The sequence below is a fragment of the Acomys russatus genome, chromosome 13 (assembly GCF_903995435.1).
Source record: "Acomys russatus chromosome 13, mAcoRus1.1, whole genome shotgun sequence".
Lineage (NCBI taxonomy): Eukaryota > Metazoa > Chordata > Mammalia > Rodentia > Muridae > Acomys > Acomys russatus.
Window position 1 is genome coordinate 15,780,011 of NC_067149.1, and position 22,183 is coordinate 15,802,193.

Consider the following 22,183-nt stretch of genomic DNA (forward strand, 5'->3'; position numbering starts at 1 on the left):
GTTGCTGTAATATTACTTAAAACTGGCAAAACTAGAATAATTGTGGAACCAAACAAAACAAAAACAATTTGTTTCAGTCGGTAGGCAAGCAAAAGTTCAAGAATTGTGAAATAAGGATAATTTTGCAGGGGCTTTTTGGTTTAAATTTCTTTGGGGGGGGGGGCACGGGGCAGAGAAGTCAGAAGGGTGTGTAGGATTCCTTGGAACGAGAGGTGTGCATGGTTGTGAGCCACACTAGTCACGGGTGCTGGGAAACACTCGGGTCCTCTGGAAGCAGCTCACCTGCTCCAACCTTCGTGGCTTTTTATTACTGCTGTAAAGGAGGGCTGTGGAGAGGAGGCTAGTGGCGGGCAGGATGGGCCTGGCCCGAGGAGACAGGTGAAGAGCTGCTAGCAGGAAAACATCTGTTGTCAGTGTTAAAGTACCACCACATGACTGCACATCTGTAGGACTTAAACAGTTTTGGTGCCCAAAAGCGTGTATTCTGTTGTTTGTAACTAACTTTCTCTCTTCTTTCCTTTCTTTCTTCTTAAAAAAAGATTTGTTATTTATACAGTGTTCTGCCTGCACATACTAAATCTCATTATAGGTGGTTTATAAGCTACCGTGTGGTTGCTGGGAGTTGAACTCAGGACCTCTGAAAGAACAGCCAGCGCTCTTAACCTCTGAGCCATCTTTCGAGCCCGTTTGTAATTTTCTGACGTTTACAGTGCCGTTTAGAACTTAATGACAATGAGCTTTAGTAAAAGGACCGAGTTTCCTTTGAAACAGAAGCGCATTGCTTTCTTCTCTTTCACACCGTGCTCTAGTGCTCCAAGTTGAAAAGAATGAGCTGCCTCAAACAGAACTTCTAAAATGTATTCACTTTTTTGAAATAGTTTTATAAATATAGTACATTTTTTAAAGTGTTCAAAAGTTCACTAATTACATTATTAAAAATTTAAGTTTAATTTTAAATATTTGGAATTAGAGAATTAGTGATCACATACAAATTGACTCAGAATAGTGCTTTTTCTGCTCAAAATGTTTCATATTCGTGAATATAATTGCTTATAAGAATGTTTGCATGGTGCTTGAAATCATGGCTCACATCTGTAGTCCCAGCACTCAGGGAGCTGAGACAGGAGCCTTACTGCAAATTTGGGGCCAGCCTGGACGACATAGTGAGGTCCAGACCAGTCTAGCCTTAAATAGAACATATGGATTGTTCTAAAAGACTTGTACTAAAGAGTTAGCAATGCTTATCTCTTGAGTAGGGGGATGCTGAATACTTTTAATTTTGTCCTTTAATTTGTATTACTTATTGTTTTCCAAATTTATGCCTTGTTTTTCTTGTGGCAGTGCTGGGGTTGGGACCCAAGGCCTTGTACATGCTAGGCAAGTGCTTACCACTGAGATACACCTCTAGTCTGTGTGCTAATTTTACAACCAGAAAAGTAGACACTGTATGTTAAGAGCAAAGAAGTTCAATCAGAAAGGACGCCTGAAGGCGGGTTGTGTTCTCTTCTTTGTAGACCCGTCAGGTCCTGGAAGAACTGACAGAGTTGCCGGTGATGGTAGAGCTCGCCAGCGACTTCTTGGATAGAAACACGCCAGTCTTTCGAGATGATGTTTGCTTTTTTATTAGTCAATCAGGTATGTTCATTTTAGACTTGAAGGAGAAAAAAGTCATTTGAAGTCATTCCTATAATTTCTAGCATATTTTATAAGAACTGATACTTAAACTTGTATTTCAGATGACCTGGTAACTACAGATTGGCTTTAGTCACACTGATGCATTCTTTATGACTTAGTAAAAATGAGCAACATTTTAACATAGAGCTTAAAGAGCTTAATTTTCAGAAAAGAAACAAAAAGAGATCCTAGAAAGCCTACATCTTGTAAATGTACGGTTCTTGTTGTTGTTTGAGATGGGGTCTCACTGTGTTGCCTTGGCTGGCCTGAACTTGCTAGGTAGACCAGGCTGGCCTCCAGCTCAGTCATCTGCCTGACCCACTAGGATTAGCTGGCTATATCTTGTAAATTTAGTAAGAGCAAGCCTCAACGCTTTATTAAAGCAAGTGATGACACTGAAAGTGTGGCCAGTCGGCTTTTCATGTAAGAACCACGTCCCCTGAAACTGCGCTGTGTATCACTCTATCCATTTTGCACAGGTGAGACAGCTGACACCCTAATGGGCCTTCGCTACTGTAAGGAGAGAGGAGCCCTAACCGTGGGGATCACAAATACAGTCGGCAGCTCTATATCAAGGGAGACAGATTGTGGGGTTCATATTAATGCTGGTCCCGAGATTGGTGTGGCCAGCACAAAGGTAAATCCTTGCTTTCTTCCATAGAAGTTACTTACCCATACTGTTGGTGAGTATGTGGGGGCTGTGATCTGTGGGCCAGTTAATAGGCTCTTTTCCTTACAGCTTGACAAGGACAAATGTTTAAAAGTCTGCGGACAAGATCTCTGTTAGCTTTTCCTGTTCATCACTCACGATCCACTCCCTCAGCACCATGGGTATATACATCCTAACCCTTCCTGTTATTAGGTATATTGGGATTAGAAAAGCAGCAAGTTAGAGATGCAGTTTAATCGAAATAATTGATGTTTAATATATAAACATAGATATATGTATATATATATATATTCCTAGTTTCCTTAACTGTGTCAGAATGTGACCCCACTTTTGAAATTTTATAATAAGGAATATACTTGGTAGAATTGACAATTAAAAGAAAGAGCTGGGAGCTGGAGAGATGGCTCAGAGGTTAAGAACACTGGCTGCTCTTGAGTTCAATTCCCAGCAACCACATGGTGGCTCACAACCATCTGTAATGTGATCTGATGCCCTCTTCTGGCTTGCGGGTGTACATGCAGGCAGAGCATTGTATACATAATAATAAATCAAACATCTTTTTAAAAAAAAGAGCTGATTGAGAGCTGGGGAGATGTTTGTCATTTAAGAATGCTGCTGTATAAGCTGGGGACCTGAGTTCAAGCCCCTAGCACCCATGTAAAAAGCCTGGCCATGCCTGCCTGTGACCTTTGCTGTGGCTGTGTGTGGGTGTGTGGAGATGGGAGCGTCCTGGAGCTTGTTAGCCACCAGCTTAGCTCCAGGCTCAGTAGCGACTATGTCTCAAGGAGTAAGGCAGGAGTGACAGCAGGACACCGTTGGCCTGCTCACCTTTGTACATGCGTGGATTCATGCATGTGCACTCACATGCACACATCTCCCTCCCCACACAGTCAAATAAATAAAACATTTTTTTTAACTTTCAAAAGTAGACATTATATGACAGTGTCTGTTTCTGCTTAGATAGTGCATCTGTTGAAGCTTAAGAATACTTTTGTTTTAAAGGTGTATAAAGCTGCTTTGCTCTCTGAAGTTGAGATATGAATAAATATAAGAAATATCAAACTCTTTGCAAGTGTATTGAGATAAAAGATTATCAAGTATGTTACTTTTTATGACTTTGAAATTTCAATAAATCTGTTTCTCTGGTAATATTAATATTTTATGTGATTCTCTGATATGATACTCGTCAGTGGTTTAGGTTTCTACCCTCAGTACTCTTACAGAAAGCTAGATTCTTGTGTTTAAAACCCTGAGTTGTTTGTCTTTGTTTTAATCGAGAGCCTTGTTATTAACTATAATTTGCACATAGCTGGAATGTGGATTTGTCCCATATGGTGATTAAAACATTGTACGATGCTGTTCTCAGGACCCATCCTGTGCGTGAATGACAGCTCTGACCAGTGTGGGAACACACGGCTCCTTATCCACAGCACATGGCAAACCAGTGCGCTTGAGCATGGTGTAAAGATATAGCTTGATGAATTGCAAGGGAAACACTTTAAAAAACTCTTAATTCTTTACCCGATGAGAACTTTAATTTTCCTCCATCATTTTATTATGGAGGTTCGCATGCATGTAGTAGTTATGGCGGCTTGACACCCATTTTTCTGCCACCATTAATCTTTTTCTACAGCTCTGTGAAGTTTGCCCTGTCCTGTGGTGAACTTGCTTGGTTGTGCAGCACTGACCACATAAGTTTAGGAGACTTGCTCACACAACAGCGTTTGTTCCTTGGTGCCCTAGCCAGTCAGTGCCTACTTCAAACCTTTAGCCTCATGCTCATAGCTGCTGCTTTTGTTTAGGTACTGTGCCATTTTCCAGGTTCTTCTCCTGAGTGAGTTTTATGATATGTCTTCTATAACTGGCTTTCACTTAGCATGAGGCCTCTGAAGCTTGTTCATGTTGTTAATAGTATCAGGAGTTCTTTCTTTTAAAGCGAATTAAATTAAAAAATTTAAAATGTAAACAACAGATTTATAGGAAGTTGCAGAGTTCTATCAGTCAGCTTCACGTTGTAATAACAAAATACCCGAGGCAGCTAATTTTGAACAAGGGTTATTTTGGTTCATAGCTGGAGCTTCAGGTCGAAAGTTAGACAGTCCCATTGTTTTGTGCCTCCCTCTGGCAAGGCTGTCACATCATGGTGACGGGAATGAGCCAGGAAGCAGAGATGGTCTCATTGCCACAGGTAACCAAGGCACTCCTTCCAAGAGGAGGAGGTCTTACCAGGAGTGCCGTGTAGGTACCAAGCCTTAGCGCCTAGCTCCAGTGCAGAGACATCTCCGGTGCTCTTCACGCAGTTCCCCAGTGCTGCTTACGTCTCGGATAAAGAAGCAAACATCTCTTCACAGTATGTGATTTCTTTAAAGACGGTCAGTTCTAGTAAGAGTGAATATTGGCAAGATGGCTCAGCAGGTAAAGGTATCCACTACCAGCCAGCGTCAGCCGAGCCTGATGCTTGAGTTTGCCTCCCAGAACCTGGTAGGGGAGGGGAGAACTGACTGACTGTAAGTTGTCTTCTGACCTCCACGCCCTCTAAATAAGCCAATGTAAACATTCTTAATAATTACGGCAATATAACATAGTTTCATTATTCTTGGATTTCAAAGTAATTTTGTTTTCAACTGTCTTAGATACTCTTGCCTTGGAGTTTTATAAGATAAGCTTTGGGAGATTTATTACAGATTATTCCTGAATGGCAAATGTGAGTTTTTATGTTCTAAGTAGTCACGGAAGGTGATTGTTGCTCCCCATCACTGGCTCAGCGACTGTATGCAAGTTTCTAGCTCTGGAAAAATGGTTGGTTTAGAGGGCTGTTACTGACTTTCACATAATATCAGCCCATAGATAATGTGGTGTTTCTTTAGGAATTGATGGTGTCTATGTGCAGAGTTTGCAGTTTTTGTTATTGCAGGTGTTTAAAATCTTAACCACACTGCTGACTTAGGGTTTTTTTTTTCTTCTTTTTTTAAAATGTGTCCAAGTAATTTTGCTTTTTGGCTGAATACAAAGAAAATCAAGTTGAAAAGTTCAGTCATCATTTTCTGGCCAATAATTTTTTTCAGCTCTCAGTAGACTGTAAGTGTGAGAGGTAGCTTATTTTTATCGTCATGAGCGCCTTGTTATGTACTGAGGAGATGAAGACTGGTGGCTGGGATCCACACGTACTGGTAGAGGAGCAGTTTAGTGGTAGTCTGGAGGAGCGACAGAGTCCTTGTTACCAGATAAAATTGGATTTGAAACAGCCTTTCAGTCTAAGGAGACCAAGATACTGGCCGCCGTTTGCCCTGTTAGTGATTCTCTGTGACCCACAGTGACAAGAGGGGGTTCAGCCCTGGAATGTAGAATGTAGGCTCTGTGAGTCGGGGGCAGGGGCTACATGCCTGCTTCAGTCTGCTGGGGGATGCGGTGGCACAGGTAGCTCTGGAGGCCAGGCTCTGGCAGAACTGCCAGGGTCTCAGGTGTCTCCTCAGTACGACACGAGCACAATCAGTGAGGAGTTGATTCAGGGAAGAGTGCTAGGAACTGACCTGTGCACAGCTCAGCCTGCCTAATGAGTTAGTACTGAAAATTAAAAGCTTCAAAGGCCTAAAACATGCAAGCTTCCTTTGAAATAATACTGTCAGCCAGGCATAGTGGCACACACCCTTAATTCCAGCACCAGGGAGGCAGAGGCATGCAGATCTCGGAATTTAAAGCTAACTTGCTCTACAGAGAAAATTCCAAGACATCCAGGGCCACATGGAGAAACTCTGTCACACACACCCCCCCAAAAAAACCCAAAAATAACAACAAAGCCGGCATGGTGACTCACGCCTTTAATCCCAGCATCGGGTAGGCAGAGGCAGGTGGATCACTGTGAGTTTGAGGCCAGCCTGGTCTACAAAGTGAGTTCTGGACAGCCAGGGCTACACAGAGAGACCCTGTCTTGAAAAAATAAAACAAAACAAAAACACCAAGGAAGGAAAGAAGGGAAAAGAAAAGAGTAAAGAAAAAGAAAACCATGAATAGTAAAATTGTCAGAAGAGAGAATATGAAATAGCTAACACACATGAAAAGAAATCTTAATTTCCTTGGACTGGAGCTGAAGGACTGGCTGTTTGGCGGCATGCACCTGCGGGCTCAGCTACTGGGGTGCTACAGGTGGGGCCACGTGAGCCTCAAGTTTGGGATCAGCTTAGCAATAGGGAGAAAATGTCTTAAACGGGATGAGTGCAAGATGGCTTAGTAGAAGAAAGAACTGACTCCTACAAGGTGTCCTCTGACTCTCACATGCCTGTCAGGACAAGCATGTGTGGCCCTAACTCCAAATAAATATTTAAAGAATGTCAAAATGGTAGTCATTTGTCTAAAAGACAATTCTGACTTTTTGACAAGATGTGACAAACGGGCATCTTGCATTCAGATACAGCTGACGAGAAAGCGGCTTGTGGCATCTGTAACTGGAAGAGTCACACCGTATTCATAGTAGAAGAAATGTCTTGCAGTGCAGGTTTCTGGCAGCGCACTTTGGTGTGTCTGGTCAGGAGTGTACTGGTGTTTTCTGTGTCTGAGCTAATTCTCATGAGTAAGTTCTTGAACCCTTAGCATATAGGGCATCTGAGGCTATGGGGGAAAAACAGCTCAAAGTTCTTTCACACCACTAACCAAGCAAGGTGCTTAGATGTTAGGGGTAAGCATTATAGAACATTATAAAATACTAGACTTCTACCATTCATGCCTATTTTTTTTTAACTGAATAATTTTTGAAACAGGATCTCATTTATCTCACTCAGGCTACCCTTGGCCCTGCCTCGTAAGTCTTGGGGTTATAGGTGTGTACCACCATGCGTGCACTCAGCTTAATAATTAGCTTTCTTGTTTTTATTGAAAATAGATTTTTTCATACTTAAAAAAAAAGAAAGAAAAAGAAAAACTGGGGCCAGCAAGGTAGCCAAGTGAATAAAGGAACAGGCTGCCAAGCCTGATGGCCTAAGTTTGATTGTTTGGAACTGACTCCTAGAGGTTGTCCTTTGTTCTTCATTTATGCTCTATAGCGCGCGTGTGTACATGCATGTGCACACGTGTGCGCGCGCGGACACACACACACACACACACACACACACACACACACACACACACACACACACACACACACACACTGTAAGACTGAGATCTCCAGAGTGATCTCTAGTCTGTTCCTGGAGTACCCCCCTAAGAGACGGAGTCTGTTGTTGATACAAACACATAGGAATTATTGAGCCCATGCGATGGGGTCTGTCCAGATCTTTCAAGCTACAGACCCCGAGAAACAGGCACAGGCCTTTTATAGGTTTTAGACAAAGAAATGAATTTTACAGTATGTGATTGGTTGGCATTTGGGCAGAAAAGCTGTAAGCAGGGAGTTACAAGCCTTGGCGTTTCGTGGTCAGATAATGGGTGGAGGGGCAAGTTGACCTATGGAAAAGATTGGTTGAAGCAGTCACAGGCGCGTTTAGGAACTTTTTTAGTTGGGGAGGGGTAGTGGAAATTTTTAAACACAGCTGGTTGTCCTTGAGTCCAGCTGGACCCTGGGCACAGACTGAGACCTTGAGTCAAGTTGGACTCTTCAAGGTTTTTCCTGTCCCTGCCACGCACACACACAGTGATCTGATATCTATCTGTCCTTGGTTCAAGCTGGACCCTCTAGAAATTTACATGCTTTGGCCTTAATGGGGTCCTTAAGGGAGGACTGGGTAGGCTGACTTTTTCTAGACTTTGGCCTTAATGGAGGTCCTTAAGGAAGGAGGGCTGGTTCCTCTCTCTCTCTCTCTCTCTCTCTCTCTCTCTCTCTCTCTCTCTCTCTCTCTCTCTCTCTCTCTCTCTCTCTCTCTCTCACACACACACACACAAATAAGTAAATGTATAAGTTCCAAATATGCCATTGCAGGTTCTTAACACATATTTAGACTTAATGAATTTTTTATTTTATTTGTTAAAAAAAGTAAGCGAGGATCTATGTGGGAGACAGCTCTGTCAGGACGTCACTAGGCAGTCAACACAAGGATCTAAGTTCAATTCCCAGCACCGACTTTAGCAGCTGGGCCTGGTGGAGTGTGCTTGTCATCTCAGCACTGGGGAAATGGCACTAGCTGCCTCCCTGGGGCTTGATGTCCCCAGATAGAATAACCAATGAGCCCCAGGTCCCAGTGAGGACCATGCAGGCAGCTCCTGAGGAACACCTGCGGTGACCTCTGGCCTCACATATACACAGAGGTAAACCTTTCCTCGAGGTGCCCTCTTCCCATGAACTCAAACACAAAGTGAAAATGAGCTAAGTGTGGTAGCTCTCACTTCCACTTTCTGTACTTGGAGGTAGGAGGATTACTGTGAATCCAGCCCAGGGTAGTGGAGTATGACTCTATTTTTTTAAATATGTATTTTATTCATTTATTCATATTACATCTCAATTGTTAGCCCATCCCATTCCTCCCTCCCTCCTGCTTTCCCCCTACTCCCCTCCCCTGTGACTGTGACTGAAGGAGACCTCTTCCCCCTATATATGCTCCTAGTAGTTCCAGGAGCCCCGGGCCTGTCCTTTGCATCACTGGGGTAGGCACACTCAGGCTAGCCGTGCCTTCCTTCGGGCTTTCCCCCTTTCCTTCCTTCTCATAAGCACTAGTGTTTTGTGAGGCCCTGTGGGCCTGAGAACAAGAGTCAAGTGCTTCGTGATTAAAATAGAGATAGAGTCCCAAGGACTGAGGCAGGCCAGCTCACAGGGCTGTTCTTAAAGATGGGCAGTGTGCACTGTGAAAGGATTAGGGTTTGATGTTCGTTTTTTGTTAAAATTTCCAAGTTCTTAAGCTTCACCTGGAGCTAATTCTTCTGTTTCCTGTGGTGTTTCAGGCGTACACCAGCCAGTTCGTGTCCCTTGTGATGTTTGCCCTCATGATGTGTGACGACAGGATCTCCATGCAAGAGAGACGCAAAGAGATCATGCTTGGGCTGAAGCGGCTGCCAGGTGTGAGATGCTCATATTTTTAATGGGTTTAAAATATAATTTTTTCTTAGCACAGAAAATAATGTTTCTTTCTTTTCTTTGTTTTTTGTATTTTAGTTTTTTAAGACAGAGTTTCACTGTGTGGCTCTGGCTGTCCTGGACTCTCTTTGTAGAGCAGGCTGGCCTCGAACTCACAGAGATCCCCGAGTGCTGGGATTACAGGCGTGTGCCACCATGCCTGCCTGCCTTCCTTCCTTCCTCTCGTTCCTTTTTTTTTTTTTTGTGAGACAGGGTCTCACATAGCTAAGTCTCAAACTTAGCTATATGACTGAAGATGATCTAAGTTGCTTCTCCCTCTAAGTGCTGAGATTACAGATGTGTCGTCTTGCCTGCTTTATACAGTGCTGGGGACTCAGCCTGGGCTTTGCACACACTAGACAGGCTGCATCCCACCTCTGGGCTGCTCTCTGACTGTAAATAGTGATCTGCTGGGTCACAGGCGGCAAAGACTCACTGTGGAGGCTGTTTCTTCACCCTGCTCATTGTTTTCTTTGTTGTGCGGAAGTGGGTTTAACTAGCAATAATCATACCCCACGTAAACCTCACAGCTGCCGTACTGCATGTGCAAAGCTGCAGCAACTGGAATTACACGTGTGGTCATTCTCTGTGTTAGCGGGGTCCTTTTGAGGAAGTCTTTGCCTTTGCTTATGGCAGTATATCGAGATATTCTCACAATATGCTTTTCTCTAGTAATTTCAGAGTTTCATTTCCAAGACATAAGTCTCTGGTTTATTTTGAGTAGGCTTTTCTTCAGGGTGCTAAATAATGGATCTAATTTTATTTATATGTCAATATTTAGTTCTCCCAATATGTTTCTTAAAGAGATAATTTTTCTTCAGAGGTGATTTTTCTTGAGTGTACTTTCTTGACATTTTTGTTAGCAATGGTGGCTGCAGCCACGTGGTCTATTTCTGAGTCCTCTGTTCTGTTGCTGTACACGTTGGGTTTAAGTCTGTGCTGTGTGTTGGTCACTGTCAGTCTGCATTGCAGTGTGAGATTGGGTGCTGTGACACCCCCTACAGTACTCTCTCTGCTTAGGATGGCTTTGGATAGCTGGAGTCTTTTGTGCTTTGTGTGTGTGTGTGTGTGTGTGTGTGTGTGTGTGTGTGTGTATGTATGTATGTATGTATGTGTGTGTGTGTGTGTGTGTGTGTGTGTGTGTCCGTGTCCCAGAGAGCAGTGCTTCTCAACCTTCCTAATGCTGCATCCTTTCAATACAGTTCTCATGCTGTGGTGCCCCCAACCATACAATTATTTTCATTGCTATTTCATAAATGTAACTTTGCTACTGTTATGAATTGTAATGCAAATAATCTGTCTTTCCTAATGGTCTTAGGTGACCTTTGTGAAAGGGGGTCACAGCCCACAAGTTGAGAATGCTACAGCTTCAAAGTTCCTGCCTCTATAGCAATGAACAGCAGAGCTGGCCACAGCCTATCAACATCAGAGTTATTTACAGCTAATGAGTTCAGCTAAACAGTGCTACCTTTCCGCAGACTCTTCACTGCCTGGGCTCAGCCTCCTGCTGCCTGGAATTTTGTCTTGTCAGAGTCTAGCCCCATGCTCTGCAGCTGCCTCCCACTGCCGCCTCTCAGCTGGTGTGGGGCAGGTTGAACTCTGGCTCCCTGGCGTATGATTGTTCTCTGTACTTAGACCCAGAGTAGTTCAGTCTTTAAATTTAATTATGTGTATAGGTTTTTTTCCTGTATGTACATCAGTGCACCATGTGCATGCAGGTACCTTTTAGATGCCAGAAGAAGACATCAGATCTCCTGGAACTGGAATTACAGATTGTCATGAGCTTTAGTGACAGTTTTGGAATTTTGGTTTCTTTAAAAACACAGATATATTATACAAATGTGTTACAGTTTTAATCTCAGGTGTGGGATATGGGGCTGCTTCAGACTGTCCACAGCCTGTGATTTGCCTCGTGCTCTAACTGAGGTGTGGTTTTGTCAGTTGCATATAGTTTCTGTGATCATGTGACATTTGGAATTCTGTTAACTTTTCAGAGGGTATATAATGCTAGAGCCCTGATAGGTGTGGTTGGTGGGTGTTTAGGCAGGCTGGTTGTAGTTTGTTAGTAGTCATGGTCAAAGAAGAAACAGAAGGAAAGAATCAGATTCAGGGATTTTCCTAATTCCACTCTCCTCTCTATCCTTTCTCTCCTATCTAGTGTTAGGGGGCGAAACCAGGAGAATAAAGGATGGGGAAAAACAAAGTAGCCGAGACTGCTTATAATGAGCTGCCTTGTGGGTGCTGGGAATTGAACCCGGGTCCTCTGAAAGAGCATCCAGTGCTCTTAGCCAGTAGTCTGTTTCTCCAGGCCTGGTTAGCTCAGTTCTAAGTAGATTTTTTTTTCTAAGATGGTGTCTGGCCGCTGCTCTCTGAGCCATAGAGAATGACAGCATGGAACCGTGTTGTGGGCCGTCTGCTGTAGGAATCACTGCACACCAGCGCCTGATTGGGGGCCTTGCCGGCTCCAGTTTGTCCTGTGGGTAGGCCTTCCCGTCTCTTGTCAGGGATGTCTGGCTCACCTCTTGGATGAAACTTGTTTCCCTTCTCCCAGCCTGGGAGCCACGGGCCAGAGCTGTGCTCCATGCTCCGTTTGCTTCTGTTTTTGCCTGGTGGCTCTTCTCATTCTTTGTGTTTAGAAGATCTGCCTCTCTCTCTTTGTAATAGTGGGTGTTTTGTTTTGTTGTTGATTTCTGAGACTGGGTCTCATGGCCTAGGTGGACTTTTACTCAGTATGGAAGGGAGGATAACTTTGAACTCTTGGTCCTCCTGCCCTACCTCCTGAGCACGTGGATTACAGGTGTTCTCCACTGTGCCCAATTTTATGCGGCTATGTCGATTAAACCCAAGCCTGTGTGCATACGAGCAAGCAAACAAGCACCCTACAGCATCACAGGTCCCGTGAGTCAGTTCTCCCCGCCCCCCTTTGTTCCTAACTTCTCCCTGACTGTGTCACAGGAGGCAGCTAGCTTCTGGCCCACCATCCTACCTGGAAGTCCAAACAAAGGCTTTTTATTTTATTTTCTGTACATTAGATTTGTAATGGAGGGAACAATGGATGAAATTCTCATCTTACTCTTGAAGCTGTGGTTTGTAGTTGCAGAATTAATAAGATCTTTCTGGTTTTGCCTCCATGTGTTAAGAGCATTTCCTACTGATAAAGCACAGAAGAAAGGAAACACTGGTCATTTTGTTGTTTGCTACCAATATACTGTTGCTGCTTTCTCTGTTGGGTGTATTGCTCATTCTTCATAGACTGGGCTAATCTTTATCTTCACAGACCTGATTAAGGAAGTGTTGAGCATGGATGATGAAATCCAGAAGCTGGCGACAGAACTTTACCACCAGAAGTCAGTCCTGATCATGGGCCGAGGCTATCACTACGCTACATGTCTTGAAGGAGCCCTGGTGCGTTTCCTCACTTAGAGTCGATTTTCCTCTGATGACTTAGGACAGGGAACATACACTTCTATTTATTATGAAGGCTGGGGATTTAACACAGAGCAGGCAGCCACTGTCTCACCGAGCCTTGCCTTTCATTTCTTTAGTGTGTATGTGCCTTTCTGTCATGGGAGTGGGTGGGAGGTGGTGTGCCACAGTTGTCTCCTTCCACCCTTTGAACCCTGGGCAGTGAACTCGGATTGCCAGCCTTGGTGGCATGCATCCTTACCTGCCGAGTTATCTTGCAGACCCCCCCACATACTTGTAGAATAAGAGAATTGAAGTAGGTAGAGTGGGTAAGATGCCTCTGTGTGCGTTCCTTGTGGTTTATTTACCTAAGAACATGCCATGGAACTTAATTCAAAAGTGAAAGCCAAGAAGAGTGTTTACAGGATAACTCGGGGTTAGCAGTTTAAGTTGGGTGTACGTCTACTGAAGTATGAACAAGACTGAGATTCATGAGGTAAAATATAAGGCGAGTGGACGAGTGTTTGCAGAGCAGTGTGACTGCCCTTGATGTCTGAAGTCCTAAGAATACACCTGTGGAGCTCCAACACTGTGCCCGTTGGTGTTCTGGTCTGTTAACTTGATAGCTATAGTTACCAGTCAGCAGCCCTTTAATTCTTCTTGGTAGACTAACCATGTCACATGGAAAGTGAGCTAAAGGCTTGCCTGTTATTTCATGCTAGAAAATCAAGGAGATTACGTACATGCACTCTGAAGGCATCCTTGCTGGTGAGCTAAAGCATGGCCCTCTGGCCTTGGTGGACAAGTTGATGCCTGTCATCATGATCATCATGCGAGACCACACTTACGCCAAGTGCCAGAACGCTCTACAGCAAGTGGTTGCACGGCAGGTAGGTCTGCTGCTGTGAGGGCACCTAGAGATGTGAGTGGGTTAGTTTATCCGGTAGACGACTACAGAACACGCTCACTTGTCAACTCCTGTACTTGGCTTTTATGTATGGGGAGCCAGACCCTTGGTGTTGATGGTCAGGTACCATCTCTCTCGTAAGCAACTCTCAGACTAGAAGAACCAAATCAAAACTAGGCCCTAGTCTCCAGAGTCTTTCTCCTGTCAGTTAAAACAATGCTCTCTCTTTTTACCTTAACATTATTATTTACTTAGAAAGAAACCCTAATGTTTAGAGTTTACACTAATATCATGAGTGCTGTGGCTGATAGCCCTCACCTCAATCAGCTGGTTTATGTTTTAATTCCAGAAGATATGTCTCCCTAAGCACAATGTACTGGGAATAAACTTGAACTTCAAAGGAAGGCAGACTAAGGAAGTACTGAGCTTGACGGTTATGTCTTGTGTAAACTTCTGAAAAGCCTGCTGGGTCCACAAAACCTGTTTGTGCCTGTGTAAATCAGCAGTCGGAGCATGTGCCCACCTCTTGCCCAGCATCTACTTCCTGGTGACTGTCTGCATATGGGTTTCTTCCCAGGGGCGCCCAGTTGTGATCTGTGATAAGGAGGATACCGAGACCATTAAGAACACAAAAAGGACAATCAAGGTGCCCCACTCAGTGGACTGCCTGCAGGGTATTCTCAGTGTGATCCCCTTACAGCTGCTGGCTTTCCATCTGGCTGTGCTGAGAGGCTATGATGTGAGTGACCACCTCTGTTGAACTTGGGGATGGCTTTTGACTTGGGTATATCCTGGTACCCAGGATGTTATTGGCTCCTCCCAACTTTTTTTTTTTTTTTTAACATTTGTTTGTTTGTGTCACAGTTCATGGGTGAAGGTCGGGGGACAACTTGAAGGAATTGGTTCTCTCCTTCTACCTTGTGGGTCCCAAGTAGTGAACTCAGGTTTGGTAGCAAGCACCTTTGCTTACTGTGCCATCTCACTAGGCCCTCCCAACTTGAGAAAATCTATCCCGGTTATGTTAATCGCCTGCTGGTTTTTTACAGCCAGTTCCTAGTTTACACATAGGACTTGAAGAGAGCTTGGCATTCACTCCAAGCCTGACATGACCTGGGGTGGGGCTCTTTTCTTACCAGGCAGTGATTGGTATTTTGGGGTGGGAAGTCTATATTGTTTGGATCTGTCCCACAGTGAGGGCTGTAGGACTTGCAGCGTTCTTAGTCCTCTTGCTGTTGTGAGAACCAAAATACTTGGTTGTGTTTCCAGGGTCCCCTGAGAGGGCTGCAGCCATAGAGGGACTAAGGGAGCTCCCCCTGTGTATGTTAGCACCTTTCCTCCATTGCTTTTCAGTCACTTTCCAAGATCAATTATGTAGTTATATTTTCTAATAAAGTTCTTTTTTATTTTGCAGGTTGATTTCCCACGGAATCTTGCCAAATCTGTAACAGTAGAGTAAAGGAAACCTGAAGCTTAAGACAGTTAAGCAACACAAGACACCTTTTGTATTTAAATTTTTGATTTAAAATATTGCCTCCTAAAAGCCTTTTTTAGTAAATTCTTATTTATCAGTTATAATTATCCCACTCAACTAATGATTTTTTGTGCAATTGCCTCACTTTCAATAATACATGAGGAAGTTTGATTAATAGAATTTAGATCTGAACCTAAAATCAGAGAGATTTTAGTTATAGTTTGTTTAAAGAACTGGATAATGAATTTCCGGGTCCTCCACTTCAGGCAAGGAGGACTGCTGAGTGTCTGAGCTCCCTGTTGTTTGCTTTAGCATGACTTGATTCAGTCAGACTGATGAAAGACCAGTGCATTCAGTTGGGATAGTCCAAGTCAAAAGCCAGTGTGTGGAGTTCGTGGACATCTCTGGAGGCTTTGCTGCATCGTTTATAAATAGAGGATGCTACGGTTTATCTCGAAGCTTAAAGCTTGTTTCTGTTTTGTTTTTAAGTCAAACTGTACACCTAAAAAATTGGTGAGATTTGTATCTAAGTGTAGTTAAATTAATTCAAACCTGGCTGCCATCTCTGTAGCTGGAACACAGGGAGCAAGTGTGTTACAGTGACACTTGACTAGAAGACTGTGCGGAGTTTTGTGGCACAGCAAACCTGATCTGCTTTAGATACTGACGTGTGACTGGACATTTGAAGATAGGGCATGGGGCATCCGACTTCTTGTTTCTTCATCTCCTAAGAGTAGTTGGCATTTCCTTGCAACTGTAGAGCTTAATTAAAAAAGAAATACTGAATGACATACTTTGTTGTCGCCACTGTAGAGCTTAATTAAAAAAGAAATACTGAATGACATACTTTGTTGTCGCCATTGAAATCTTAGCCTAGAGTTGCAAGCAGACATCTCAGATTGATACTGGCATGCTCAGTTCTTTCTTCAGCTTTGTCCGAAGAAGAATTTCCTGCAGGTAAGTTTAGCTTCCTTCCCTGCCTTGCTGCATCCCTTTGGTGCCAGTTTGGAAGTTCTTTTTAATTGCTTGGGAGCTTTGCACACTTCGCCTAGTCATTTGACCTTCAGTGTTTGTGGTAGGTTAGGCTTAGAACATCACATACTTTGCGCTGTGGAATGACATCAGATTTAGGGTTGCTTTCCAGATGTTTTCCTCTGCATTGTTTAACTCCTGATTAGGACTGAATGCAATATACATAAGTGATACTGACATGTATTCAGCTGATTGTGTCAGAAATGCAAGTGGTGATTTGAATAAAATATCTAAAATAGAATATTAGTTTGATACCCCAAAAATGTGCAGAGTAATTCACAGAGCTCTTTGGGCTGTAGGGTTGTGTGGGCTGTAGGAAGATGTGTTTATGCAGGCCATTTCTCTCAAAAGCTTTTACGTTTACATTGTGAAAGTGCAGTACTGAGTGGAGTTGGTAGCTCTTGCTGTGTGTTTGAACTTGACAGTGAGCAGTTAAAACTATGACCGAAGTGCAAGCTTTTTGTGAAGAGGGTTGAAGAGAGAGTTTGTGTAATTTTAGGCATTTTGGAAGGTTTCACTCACATTCAGGGAGACTGGAAACCTGACTTGTAAAAACGTAAGACAGCAGAGCTACAGTTTATACCCACGTAGCCGCTGTAGTTATGTTTCTTGGTTCTAATTCTTAGTTTGGTATGCGTGTGGTGCCATCTTTACGTCTGATGTAGTTGCACTGCTGCTCATGCTTGTGTGGTTTGGTTTTTGCATTTCTTGTGTTGCTCTGGAGCATAGGCTGACGTTGGTATGCTGAGGCATTGTGAAGCAGCGCAGTGTTCGCAGGTCATCGTCACCTCAGTCACTGACCCAGAGTCCTGATGCAGCTCTTCCTACCTAACTACCCAGCTCAGTTTTGCTGACCACCCTCTGTGTGATGGAACGTCAGAACTCCTCTGTCCGGCTCTGACTGTAACCCGTTCACCAGTTTCCCTCCCATACACACTCCAGGCTAGAATAAACCCTAAACCAAACAGTTAGAAGCCCAAGTGAAGACCGGAGGAGTATTTTCTAAACAAATATTCTCCTCTCTGCCCCATTTTACTTTCTACCCTAAATTCTTTTATTAATTCTCCCCCCCACCAACCCCCCACCCCAGACAGATTTTCTCTCTGTAGCCTTGGCTGTCCTGGGCTGGCTTTGTGGACCAGGCTGTCCTTGAACTTACAGATATCACCTGCCTTTGCCTCCCCGAGTGCTGGGATTACAGGCATGCACCCTCATGCCAGGCTTTAAATTAATCAATGCCCAGATATTTTAGTGAGGCAAACCACTGAGTGAGTGAGTGGACCCAGCCAAAAACGGTATAATACAGGATATGGAAATTAATTTCTCAAAACAAAAATGCCCTACAAAAGGAGGCTTTCTATTAAAGTTATTTATTTCCCCTGCTTTGGTTTTTGTTTTTTGTTTTTTTTTTAAAGACAAGACTTCTCCATGCAGCCCTGGCTGTCCTAGAACTTGCTCTATAGACCAGGCTAGGTCTTACAAAGAGATCCACCTGCCTCTACCTCCCCAGTGCTGGCATCAAAGGTCTGTGCCACGACTACCCAGCTAAAATTCTTTCATATAGTGTGTTTAAAAGTTTAAGTTCACACATACATCCTTACTTAGGAGTGCTCTCTAGGCAAGGAGGACTGTGGGGCACCTGACACGTGGCCCAATTAATGGTTATTACTTTGAAGTCAGCTTTTAAAAAGAAAATCTACGCCACAAGAGTGAAAAGGTTATAGAAAGTACACTGTTCACTCTTAGCCTGTGACTGTCAGCAGGTGTGTTTGAGCACCTGCTATGAGCAAGTCGTTGTGCTGGGCAGCAGAGCTACGTCCTCACAGCGGTTCTGACTGTCCCCAGTGGACCTGTTCCTTGTGAGGCACCAGTGGGAGGGTGGAAAGGTGGAGCTGGGCTGAGGAGCCGAGTGCTGTGAATGGGTTTACAGTGGTCCACACTTTAGAACGTGTTGATAAGCAGTTGTCTGTCCATGGTAACATGGATCTGCGGTACTATAAAGAACAGCAGTTAATAATATGACACTCAGCTGTGTGTCCCTGCTCCTCAGAGGGTTGTCACAGGGTACTGTGCAGGAGGCTAACACCAGCTTCTCTGTGCGAGGCAATGCCGTCATATCCCTTTGAATCCAGGGCTCTTACCTGAGTAGTTCTGAAGATGGGAGGAAAGGCGTCCATTTATGGTCCCTTGTAATACTCCTCCGACATCATTGTTGTCATTCTTTAGAGAAGGAAACTAGCTGATCTTTAACAAACACACTTTCAGGCTTTGGGGGTTAGTCTTTTATCTGTTTTTATAATTAGGATATTCTAGAGCAATAAAAGAAACCGAGGTTACCTGTTTATTATATACTATAACTGGTAAGATTTTTCTAAAAAAAAAAAATAATAAAAAGCACAATGTCATTGGAAAGTGTTTATTTAAAAAAAAGAATTTATAATTCACATTGAATTTGGGACGGCCAAAGAAAAGGAAAAGAATGGTAAAGTTGTTTTGGCTTATCATATCCATGTGTTTAGTGAGTTGTGTGTGTAACAATTCTAGTATTTTAAGCTTGGAGACAGATTTCACGTGGCTTTGTTTACTTTCAGATTTAAAAGTTTTAACGTAGTTGGTCTTACTGTATTAAAGACTGTTACTAAGCATTTCAGCATCTTCATAGTTTGATGAATTTAAACTTATCCTCAGATTTGGGATGTGACAAATAATAAAAGTAGCAACATTGGCTTTGAGCAGTAGTGTCCGTAGTTAAGCAAGACTGTTGAGTTCGGCTGTGTTAACCGTAAGTTCACACTGGCTTGATAGTATAAAGGCTGCTGATGACATCTTAGGAAGCTCTCGCAGCACCCTGCCTTCTGTCCTGGTTTCCAGAGTGGCTGTAGAAATGGTCCTGTAACTTTTTGAAGGTTTTTTTTCTGTTGAATGTGTTTTTCCATTAATAAAAGTTTTGATATTTGTTTAAATTATACTTCTGTGGGATTGGGGGGGTTAGAATCATCATTGCTCTGTCTTGACTTTGTATTCTTTTAAATGAATGTTTAGTTTTCTGAGCCAGATGGTTATTTCATCCTCGTGTCCTGTTAAATCCAGTGACTGCACCGGAACTGTGAATAAATTACCCAAAACCTTGCTGTGTGTTTTCTTTTCCTTTTGGGAGAGGGCATGTCGGGCCTCACACCTTTGGTCACAGTCCTAGTGTTTCATTTTGAAGGATTTATCAGTATTTGAAACACACACATACATGTAGCATTTTAAAATTAGCGGTGTGTTAAGAATCTAGTCAGGGTTTTACTTTCATTGTTAGTAACACTGCTGATGTTTCATTTCTGTTGCTTTAAAAAAAATAAATGATTGTATGAATGTCCAGAGCCACATGTCTGGACCCCAGCTTCCCAGTAGTTTTATGAAGAATCATTGGATAAAACTCTGGTACCACTTTCTCATAGCACTTTACTTTTTTTTTTTTTTTTTAGAAGGGTTTCTCCGTGTAGCCTTGGCTGTCCTAGACTCACTTTGTAGACCAGGCTGGCCTCGACACTTCACATTTATAAAAGATACTTTTTAGCAGGTTTTTTGAACACACAGTGACCAGGACGTTTAAAGTGCATTGGTAGCTGCAGGGGCAGGGGGCGTGAGGCGAGAGCTGTGGTCATACCTAGCCTGGCAGAGACAGGGTGCCCTTTCTAGAGCTTCAGGGATCATGTAACCCTTTAGCCCCACCATGGTTTTGATATAAAACTCAGTTTCTTTAAATTTGCTTCAATTGAGTGTTGGTTCTGCTGGGCTCTTACTAGAGCCGGGAAAGTACAAGACAGGTTAACTCCTGGCAACACCCAGCCTACCTCAAAGAAGATGAGCATCAAAGAACCTCCTTGTGGAGATGGCTTCAAATGTGGCAAACCAGCCACTGAACAAAATGTCCTTGTTTCAGGCACAGACAGAATTCTACCTGAAAATGGGCAAGCTTATACGTAGGCAGAGTAGACAGCCAAACTCTGCCAAGACAGGGTAAGCAAGTTGTCAATAGTTCCTGCCTCACAAATATGTCTGTCAGATACACTGGGCCAGAAGGCTGAAGATGATGCTCCAACGTTATAGAGAGTTTTGGGTGACTGTTCAGGCAGCAAACTGTCATTTACTCGTTTTGGAAGCTGCTAACCTGCACTTCCTGTTTATTTAGGTAATTAAGTTTTATTCCTCCTCAAGTCTCTGATGGGGTTGAAGCCCAGATAGTTTAGTTTTACAGTTAAGCTTAGTTGTTTAGGGGTTAAGATGCTTTTAGCTCTAGATAGATGTTTTAAGTTGACAGAGATGAGATATGATAGATACTGATTTACATTCAGAATTTTAGACTCACCAAGATAGGAAAGATGTTTTCTTTAAGGCTGCCAAATACAAATAGCCAAAACACTATGAATGTAACATTTATATAATTCCTGATTATTTCATGTTCCTTCTTGCTGTATGTAGTTTATTATATTTATGTGTAATAATATAAATGTACATGTAAAAAAGAAATATAACTAAAAAAAATTTTAAATCCACTTTCTCTGAGGTGGTGCTGAGAACAGTGTGGCTCTTAAGCTGCCTGGTGACAGGATGCCCCAGCGGCAGCTTCCTCACTGGTCTGAAGGTAGATTAGTCTCTCTTTGTTTCCAGTTTACTGACACTACACCTGCTGACGTCACCAGAAGCCATTGAGCTGTGAGTGGCTTGCCCTCTCCTGCTTCCAGGAAGTGAGCATGTAAGGTGTGAGGTAGCCGTTCTGTCACTATGCTCACAACAAAATAGTCCCAAGACCGCAGGGTGCACTGTTTGCACAGGGTGCGTGTCCCCATGCACTCTGTGTTAACCCTTCGCCTCAGATGCCAAGGTTCACCTAGGAGTTCTGTCAGAGAGAACCTCAGAGACCAGAAGAGAGGAGATCTGATCCTCTAGAGCTGGGAGTTACAGGCAGTTGTGAGTGGCCTGATGTGGGCGTTAGAAACTGAATACAGGTCCTCCAGAAGAGCAGCAAGTGCTCTTAGTGGCTGAGCCATCTCTACAGCCCCCCAAGATATTTTTAAATGGTGTGTATTATAAGTTATACACAATAATTTTCCATTATAACATTTCATTATGTATATTGTGTGTTTTGATCATACTCCCTGCACACACAGTATCTCTTGCTCTTCTCTCAACTAGCTGCTTCTACTTTCTAGTCTTTTTGTGACTTAGTTTCACTAGAGTTGTTTATAGGAGCACAAGCGAGGGTTTGCTCACACACATGGGCCCTTACCAATGGCTACACCACCAGAGAAATGTCTGTTCTCTCTTCATATAAATCCTCATATAAATCACTTCATATAGATCCTTAAGGGTAGGGTGGTGTCCCATGAGGACCTTCTCCTTTCATGACAGGATGTTGACAGGCCCAGTTCTGTGCAGGTAGGTAATCCCAGCTGCTGTGAGGTCAAGAGTGCCACAGCAATGTGATGCCCAGATGTCAGTGCTCCAACCCCTCACTGTCCCCTCCAACATTCAGGTTCTTTACCCTTCCATGTTCCCTAAACCTCCAAGAGGAAGCTATAGAAGACCCATTTAGTGCAGCCATTTCTCATTGCTTTAACCAGCTGTGGGGTGCTGTGTTTATTACTGGCCCATCAGAAGCTTGTCTGACAGCAGCTCTCCTCTATAGATGTAGCATACTTACTTAGAAGGCAGTCTGACTGCAGCAGCAGGTCCCTTACTAGGGCCTATGGCCTCTCCAGCCCTGGGCCTCTGAGTGGCTCTACAGTACCAGATGTGAATTCCCTTCTGTGGAGAAGTCTCAAAACCAATAAAAAGTATTTTTTATTACCCTCAACTGGCAGACTTGCCATTTGCACCAATGGGTCCATTTACTGATAATTCTCCCTCAGCAGTCTGTATTGCACCTTCCAGCATTTGGAGGGCTAGCCTCAAGGAAGAGAAGAAAGTTATGCATTGCTGGTATTTTTCAAGTGTTTG

General features: G+C 43.4%; 1 protein-coding gene across 2 annotated transcripts in view; it reads left to right on the forward strand.

The window, feature by feature from the left end:
* Gfpt1 (glutamine--fructose-6-phosphate transaminase 1) overlaps nucleotides 1–15,600 on the forward strand; it is a 49,706-nt gene extending 34,106 nt beyond the window's left edge. For both annotated transcript variants that reach the window (XM_051154857.1, XM_051154856.1), the window contains 7 exons: nucleotides 1,515–1,635; nucleotides 2,154–2,311; nucleotides 9,209–9,323; nucleotides 12,658–12,785; nucleotides 13,508–13,675; nucleotides 14,270–14,431; nucleotides 15,104–15,600. In XM_051154857.1, coding sequence (XP_051010814.1) covers nucleotides 1,515–1,635; nucleotides 2,154–2,311; nucleotides 9,209–9,323; nucleotides 12,658–12,785; nucleotides 13,508–13,675; nucleotides 14,270–14,431; nucleotides 15,104–15,148 — 897 coding nt within the window. In that variant the 3' untranslated portion in view covers nucleotides 15,149–15,600. The remainder of the gene's footprint in view (nucleotides 1–1,514; nucleotides 1,636–2,153; nucleotides 2,312–9,208; nucleotides 9,324–12,657; nucleotides 12,786–13,507; nucleotides 13,676–14,269; nucleotides 14,432–15,103) is intronic.
* The last annotated feature ends 6,583 nt before the right edge of the window (nucleotides 15,601–22,183 follow it).